Source organism: Caenorhabditis briggsae, assembly GCF_000004555.2.
Source record: "Caenorhabditis briggsae complete genome, chrII, whole genome shotgun sequence".
NCBI lineage: Eukaryota > Metazoa > Nematoda > Chromadorea > Rhabditida > Rhabditidae > Caenorhabditis > Caenorhabditis briggsae.
The window spans coordinates 14308930-14317625 of NC_013486.2; the positions used below are offsets into that span (position 1 = coordinate 14308930).

Here is an 8696-nt window from a genome sequence, read left to right on the forward strand (position 1 = left end):
GCGGGGCTTATCAGATATGATCAGTGAACCTATGAAATGATATCATCAATAAGGTTTGAAACAATAAACAATGTGATAATACCGAGAGAGAGAGAGAGAGAGAGAGAGAGAGAGAGAGAGAGAGAGAGAGAGAGAGAGAGAGAGAAAACAAGGGGTTTAAGGTAGAAAGGTTTCAGTGATCATAAACAAGAAAATTATAGATTCGAGGGAGGAAAATGTTATTTTCGGAACACCCAAGATTCCGAATTTTTGATTTCTATATTTCAAGAGATTACCTATTTTTCCAGCCATAGAAAAAACCTTTCTATTGACTCTTTTCTGGTCCATCTAGGCACCTCCAGGTCCATCCAGGTCAGGCGCAGCTCAGTGTTTGCTTTTTCTAGCTTCTTAAATCCTTTTTCTAGACATTTTTTCATATACCACAACTCGAAGTACCCCCACGCTATCTCTCGCCTTGTCTAGTTTGTGACTGAACGGTTTCAATTTTTCTTCAATTTCTCACGTAAGCACCCAGATCTCAAAGATTGTGAATGAAATTGGATGATGATAGGACACTTTTTGAGATGATGACAATTCAAACTGTATACGAATTTGAAGGACTAGAATCACGTATAGTTTACAGGGAGTACTAGAGGGTGTGACGTCATCGGAAAGTGTTCGAGAGACGATTTTTGGGGTCAAAATTTGGATCCTTCTACGGACAGTTTTAGAGGGTCCGGGGGGTCTCGAGGGTCTATTTTTTGTGACCATATGCTGCTCCAGGTGCTCACTAGCTCTTCTGACCTCCTTCAGGTACATCTAGATCCATCTAGGTCTATCTAAGTCCATCTAGGATCATCTAGGTTTACATTGTTCCTTCGGGACCATCTATATCCATCTAGATCTTTCGGGTCCTTCTTTCGGTTTCTCTTTTAGTTCTTACAGGCATACCAGTCATCCTCTAGAGTCGCCTTGTCTAGGCCTCCTGCAATCGTTCAAGTTCCATTTAGGTCCATCTAGGTCAATCTAGGCCCATCTCTGTCCTTCACGTCCCTCTTCTAGTCCATTCAGCCATGTTCCAGTCATACAGACCTCCTAGATTTTTTTGTCATCTTCTGTTTTGTGATGCTTCATCTGATACCTCTCTTCTCCTTATCATATGGACATCATGTGTAGTATAATCAAATCTTCAGTCTCTCTTATTTTTTCCTGTATATTACAATCAACACAGCATGACTGACTTGGCGTCTGGCCAACCCAGTCAATCAGGAGGTGTACGTGACTTTCGCAAGATTTTTCGGAGATTTTAGCGCAAAAATGGGGCAGAAAAAAACTGGAGACATCAGAAATGGAAATGTTCCATTTTTGCACTCAAAAAATCTGAGCCGCGGCTCACGGGCGGTTTACGGGAGCCTCATAGGCGGGTCAACAGTAGGCCGTTGTCGGCAGAGTCCCAGACTTTGAGCTCAATTATATCATTTCCTGTGATATATATTCAAAAATGGTAAACTGATAAAATACTGCTGATTTTATGATAAATATTTAATCAGTTAAAAACTTTCCGATAGGTCTTACAGGAAGCGAGATATCTTTGCCGGTGGCCAGTCCAGCCATAGGCCGCTGCCGGCAATGGCAGTCTTGACTTTGAGTCTTATTATCTCGGTTCCTATTAAAGATATCGAAAAGTGAACTGATAAACTATTGGTGATATTATGATGAATAACTTATCAGTTAACCGTTTTTTTACATTTTTCACAGAAAGCAAGATATGCTTGGTCAAAGTTGGGAGTTTCCCTTGGATCTTCTCTTTATTTTGGATTTATTTTATTTTGCACTTTTGAACCATTTTGGTCGATTTTGGATAATCTTGGACTAATTTAACAATATCTGGACTTGAAAAATACAGTTTTCCATTGAAAAATATTTTATTTGTCATAAAAATTCAAGAGATCAAAAAATAGAGATGAGCAATTATTAGAAAAAAATCGCTTATTTTCTTCCAAACACTGGCGAGAACATTGGACTGTAGACATGTGGCACTTGAGCCCATCCAAGGGACGTGGATCCTCCAACCAATGGATCCGAGACCATGTTGTTGACGACGCCAGGCTGTCCCCAGTAGTTTTGACGTTTGACTCGTTTGATGAGGCCAGCGGATACGGTAGAAGACAAGAATAGGGCGAAGAGGGCGAGGAAGGAAAGGGAGAAGATGTTCTTGAACATTTTTGGAATCTTGGAATCTCAAAACCTGATAGGTTGATGGCTTGGTAATGGTTTAGCCGGCCTTTTTATACTCCAGCTAGGCGCCTTTGCCTTGAAAGTGGGCGGAGCTTCAGAGGGTGGTCACTATCTCTATCTCTTTCTTATCAGCTGTGATGATTTTTGTGATCTGTAGATTTTCATGATACAAATATATAATAGTTTATAGTTTAAAAATCAATATTTTCAGATAATTAAATTTTCAGAATGGTTCACTTCCCATAGACCGGCGCATACTGTGGCGAATGGTGTCTTCTCACTTGGGACCATCCTGAAAAATAAATTTTCAAATCTAGCCATTTTTATCCGTAGAGCGAGCTTACCTACTATCCAGAAGACTCACCATGGTTGGCTGGCGCGCCCCAGAGGTTATCATAAACCGGACTGTTATAATAGGTTCTTGGGTTACTGTAGTAGTTTCGTTGTTGTTGAGCAAACTGTGAATAGAATTGGGGGTTGTAGGCGTATTGAGAGATTACGGTTGCTGTGAATAAGGAAATGAGGATGAGGAGGGTTACGGTAGATGGCATTTGGGTTTGGGGGAATTGATGCTAATGAGAAATTGGAAGAAGCGTTTTTATAGTGGGGTTCTGTACGATTACTAGTTTTGGAATAATCAAAGAAAGTGAATTAATGTACTGATTTGCATATAAAACAAAGAGGGAGGCGGAGCCAGATGATGGCCTAGAAAATTTGGAAAGTTAGGTCGAGGTATCCTGTCAGGTGCTTTTCTATTCTCAGCAACTTTGAGCTCAATTATCTCGTTTCCTGTGAGAGCTATCAAACATTTGTCAATTAATAAATTGCTTATCATAAAATCAGCAATATTTTATCAGTTAATCACTTTTTGATATCTCTCACACGAATCAAGATAATTGAGCTCAAAGTTACAGTAGCCTTTTCCTGGCCTAGAAACTAAAAGCTAGGTGTATGACACCACTTTTGATTTACAATGCTTAAAAAGTTCTAGAACGGTATATGTCATTGGATGACATCATTTCTGTCTCTTCTCTGATCTCGAACGTTTTTCGGAGAACCAAAAAAAGAGATGAAAAATTTTGGTCCATTTTGGCACGTAGGCATTTTTTTCGCGTTCTTATCAGTTAGACTGGGTGGGAAGATGAAATCAGAGACGGAGAGTTTTCATAATAAAATCTGGAAATGGATACTTCTAGATTCCCAAAAATATTCTAGAGGTTCTAGAATGTTGTGAGATGCAAAATAAACCAAGATTATTTGTTTGGCATTTTCAACATAGTGCATCGCTAGCTTCAAAGCCCTGTATCTAAGCTGGTTTTAGTCTAATAGCGTCAAAATTTTAATTTTTGAGCTCACAATCAGGAAGTTACAAGCTTTTAAATGAGTATAATCAAGACCCATTTTTCGAATATTTTCATTTTTCCAACAAGGTGCATTGCCAGTTTCAAAGCTTTGTATCTAGCTTGGTTTTGGTCTAATAACTTTGAAATTTTCATTTCTGAGATCAAGAAGTTACAAGCCTCAAAATGAATATACTCATTACCTATTTCTGAGAGCTTTCATTTTTCCAACATGGTGCATCGCCAGCTTCAAAGCCTTGTATCTAGAATTGTTTTGGTCTCATTTCTCTGAAATTTCTAAATTTCTTCTTTTCATTTTGTGATCTCTGTCTTAATTCCATTTTCCATACAACTTCTAATGGTCAGTCTATCTTTGATTTTTTCATTTCTCCGATCATCACTCAAAATGATTGATAACAACATTTATCATTATCATATAATGTCAAACACCAAAACCGTTTTGGGGTGGGTTGCTTCTTTGCAGAAGAGAAATATCCGGTCACGTGGTGGGTGTCCAGGACAGATGGGAAAGGATTTTAGAGATGATGATGTGAAGTTTTTTTGTGTCTTGTTAAATCGGAGATCAGTCTGATTGGGTGGGGGATGGAGGATTCAGAGAACGATTTGGAATTCGAAAAGATTTGAAAACTTGTAAGGGTCATTTTGAAGAGGTCATGTTCTTTGGAATCATTTTCTGTAGACCCAGAGGACCTAGATGGACCTAGATGGACTAGGTGGGCATAGATGGACCCTAGACTTAAAGGTACCTGGAAACTTAAAAGGACATGATGACATTTATTTCTCGACATATTATTATAACTATACTATTAGGTTGGCGGGAAAGTCTTTGTCACTCTGTTTGTTTAATCACTGTTCTCGTATATGGAGGCTGTGTATGATATCGACTCTAGTGAATAACAAGGTGATAAGAACCTTCCATATAAACAAGTCCCCATCTCCTTCCCTGCTCCTCATCTGTAATTGAAACGATATGTTTGTTCCCACTGCTATTCACATCAGACATGTTTTGATTTACCTCTTCCTATCTCACACCACGATGAAGGATTCGGAAACTTTCTTGAAGAATGTGTACAACACACATGCCCCTCACTACAATACTATTCGCAATTGGTTCCATCGTTTCGAAAAAGATGACTTCTCGCTCGATGAAAAGGATCGCTCTGGGAGACCCCGTGAGTTGGATTTGGACAAGCTGAAGCACGCATTGCAATCGGATCCATTTCAATCTAGCCGTGAACTAGCTGTCACATTCGGAGTTCACCATAGCACAGTCCTTGAAGGTTTGAAGTCTCTTGGAATGAGAAAACTTTTTGGTCGATTCATACCTCATCACCTGACTCAAGCCAACCTTGACCGCCGAGTCGACGATTCGATTACTCTTCTCACTCTCCACGCGGGCGATCGATGGCTGGACCGGCTAATAACCGGAGATGAGAAGTGGGTCTTCTACGATAATCACCACAGGAAATCCCAGTGGGTTGGAGAAGGAGAGAGCCCACAGGATGTCCCCAAACCCGACCTTCATCCGAAAAAAGTTATGCTCTCTGTGTGGTGGGGAGTGGACGGCCCCATCTACTGGGAACTTCTGCCCGAGGGCAAAACAATAACTGGAGACCTCTACACTACTCAACTACGAAACCTCAAGAAAGCAGTCGACCGTTCGGCCCTGAAAGACAAGAAAGTGTACTATCAACATGATAACGCTCGCCCACATGTTTCGAAACAAGTGAAGCAGGAGCTGATGGGATATGGATGGAATGTTCTCCCTCACCCCCCGTATTCTCCTGATCTTGCTCCTTCCGACTATTGGTTATTTGGCGATATGACACGTGCCTTCGAAGGAAGAAGCTTCAATTCCCGTGGAGCGGTCGAAGCGGCACTCAAACAATACTTTGCCTCACGCCCGGCTGGATTCTACCGCAATGGAATCCATAAATTGAGGGAACGTTGGAGACATGTTGTTGATAATGATGGACAATATAATTAATTATTCGGTTATTTTTTCTTTGAGAAATAAACTATTGAAAAAGTGACAAAGACTTTCCCGCCAACCTAATAGAAATTGAACTTGTGGGCCCCGGTGCCGCGAAATTTGGGATTTTGTAATTTTCGGAATCTTTTCAATTTACCCGTCTTCTAGTTTTCCAAAAAAGGTATTTCCCCGTTGATCAAGACGCTAATTGGTCTGTCCATAGTTTGTGTATGTGTGTCTGAACCTTTCTTCTTTTTTTTTGGCTGTTGGTTCCGAAAATTTCGACTTTGCCACGTATGCAAAAGGATGGCTGTCTAGTTTAATTGTAAGAAAAAAACGGTTTTCTGGTGATATCATCTGCCAATTTTTGATCAGGAAGAACAATTGTTTTTGGGTGTGTCTGTAAGTCCGGATGTCTACAACCTCCAAAAAACCTGTGGAATGGCTTCCACACTATCAACTTTGACCAAATCTGTCTTGCTTCATTTCAAAGATAGAACAAAGTGTCTGGTAATAGAACATTTATCATAAATTACCCAACATTTTATTAATTGATCCCGTTTTGTCATCTTTCACAAGAACCGAGATAATTGAGGTTAAAGATGAGAGAGCTATCGTATCTGCTCTCATAGATGCCTACCATTAACGTGTACTTTGAGCTCTATTATCTTGGTTTCTATCAGACATATCAAAAATGCGTCAACTGATAAAATGTTGATGATGTTATAATAAACATTCTGTCCGTTGACCACTTTGTGCAGTCTTCCACAGGAACCGAGATAATTAAAGAGCGGGGGTCCTTGACAAGGAATTTTTCAGATGTCTAGGGATATTTGTGAAAAAAATTGACAACAGTAGAAAATTATGAAATTTTTATTGAATTAAAATCCAAATCCTGGATATCCAATGGAGCGTTTTTGCAGCACTGCTAGATTTCCATGTCCCTAACCATTTCTGATTCTTTTAGCGTCCACCAAAAACAGGGGAGAACATTGGGCTCAATCTATGTGGCACTTGAGCCCATCCAAGAGACGTTGGTCCTCCAACCATATTATCGGAAACCATATTATGAACAACTCCATTGGAATACCAGTAGTCTGGAACGGCACGACGGTCACGGAGGATGATGCCAGCGGATACTGTAGAAGACAGGAAGAGAAGAGCCAAGAGGGTGAAGAAGAGGGTCTTGAGCATTTTGTAGCCTTTTGAAGAGTTGATGGAAATTGGTTATGGTTTGGAACCTGATCCAGACAGGCTTTTATGGTTTGTGTAGCTAGAAGAACGGAGTCACGTGGCTTTGACCCCCCAAAAAGGGGCGGAGCCAAGTTGGTTAGTCATGGTAATAGTTTGTAGATCAAATGAGGGGCAAGTTTGATCTATCAACCCGAGAACGAGAATTCTGATAACGAAGATTCATGATAAAATGATAAAAAGGTCCTCGAAAATTGAAATCCTTGAATGGTAATGAAAAATCCAGAATTTTTCAGACCAGCTCGGCTTCCAGACACCTCCAATTCGATATGAGCAATATGAGGACCAGAATCATTATGATGTCAAAAAGTCTATTTTGTATTTCCTAAAAAATATTCTGATGGCATTTTAGACTCGATTTCATGTAGTCCTGATAAGAAAAATGATGATAATTAGCACAATTTTTTGGGACACAGTCGATACACGTTATAGAGGGAATGGGGGATCAGTGGGGGAATCCCTTCGATAGACTGGGGAAATGGGACTTTGAGAAAGTTACGATACACCCTGAAAATCTGAAAATTCGTTTTGAATCTCATTTAGGAACTTTCAAGCCATCCGTTTATGAATTTAGGATAGCCGACTTTGCAACCGCTGGTAGAATTTGTTTAAAATAGGTTATGGTTATATTCGTTTTAAAGCTTATAACGTCCAAGACTCAAAAATTAAAACTTCAGAGCTATCAGACTAAAACTAAGCTAAATACGAGGCTTTGAAGCTAGCAATGAACCATGTCACAAAAATGAGATTTTTCAGAAATGGGTCATAGTTATACTTATTTTGAAGCTTTTAACGTCCATAACTTAAAAATCAAAATTTCAGAGCTATCAGACTGTAACCAACATAGATAGCTGACGATGCACCATGTTAGCTTAGAAGCTGGCGATGCACCATGTTAGCTTAGAAGCTGGCGATGCACCATGTTGGAAAAATGAAGATTTCAGAAATGGGTCATGCTTATACTCATTCCAAAGCTTTTAACTTCATTTATTCAAAAATTATAGTTTTAGGGATATCAGACCAAAACCAAGCTAGATACTAGGCTCCGAATCTGAAGATGCACTAATAAACAAGCCGGTCAGCTACCAGCTGAGCTACGCTGGAGTGGCTAACCGGTATGGCCACATACCGTAACTCTCAAGAAACTTCAAAAATCCCTCTCTTTTAGTAACGATGTTTTTTGCCCCTTATTTTCAATATATATTTTTGTACCCTTTCCATATTATTTTCCTTCATTTTTCCGCCAATTTCCGTCCCATATTTTCCCTATCTTATCTCAAAGATCTCCGATTTTGATCGTTCAACGAGTCTTCTCCAACTGATCTCCGAATTAACCCCCCTTTCTCCCCAAAAAACCTCGTCATTCCCAAACCTGTCATTGACACCCAGGCGGTTTCATCATTCCATACAGTTTCCGTTCCTCCCACGTGATGTGATGGGTCTCTTGCAGAAAAAAAAGAAGGATATGACAGTGATAAACAAGATGTGTCATTTGGTTTGATGTTTGAAAGTCTGATCTTATCATCGATGCTGTATCATTTAGTGGAAAAGAGGAACAGCAGAGAACAAATCGGGTCACAAACTAGCACGATGAAGAATGAAGGGGGACTAAATTTTTTTTCCAAGTTTGGTGCATCGCCAACTTCAAAGTCTTGTATCTAGGTTGGCTTTAGTCTAATAGCTCTGAAATTTTGATTTTTGAGCTCTGAAAGTTACAAGCTTCAAAATGAGCATAAACATGGCTTCCTTCTGATGCTTTTCATTTTTCCGTATATCGACAGTTTCAAAGCTCTGTATCTAGCTTGATTTTTGTCTGATATCTTTAAAATTGTAAAATTTGAATCGGTGACGCAATCAACTTTGAAATGAGTATAAGCTAGACCCCATTTGAACAC

General features: G+C 39.7%; 3 protein-coding genes across 3 annotated transcripts; all 3 read right to left on the minus strand.

The window, feature by feature from the left end:
* Nucleotides 1–1968: 1968 nt before the first annotated feature.
* On the minus strand, nt 1969–2202 carry CBG10321 (the record flags this gene model as incomplete). The annotated part of the gene is made up of 1 exon (XM_002631985.1): nt 1969–2202. The coding sequence occupies one exon, from the start codon at nt 2200–2202 to the stop codon at nt 1969–1971; it is 234 nt and encodes a 77-aa protein (XP_002632031.1).
* A 248-nt stretch (nt 2203–2450) lies between these two features.
* On the minus strand, nt 2451–2768 carry CBG10320 (the record flags this gene model as incomplete). The annotated part of the gene is made up of 2 exons (XM_002631984.1): nt 2451–2509; nt 2582–2768. The coding sequence occupies 2 exons, from the start codon at nt 2766–2768 to the stop codon at nt 2451–2453; spliced, it is 246 nt and encodes an 81-aa protein (XP_002632030.1).
* A 3745-nt stretch (nt 2769–6513) lies between these two features.
* CBG10318 lies at nt 6514–6744 on the minus strand (the record flags this gene model as incomplete). The annotated part of the gene is made up of 1 exon (XM_002631983.1): nt 6514–6744. One exon carries the CDS (start codon nt 6742–6744, stop codon nt 6514–6516), a length of 231 nt encoding a protein of 76 aa, XP_002632029.1.
* Nucleotides 6745–8696: the final 1952 nt, after the last annotated feature.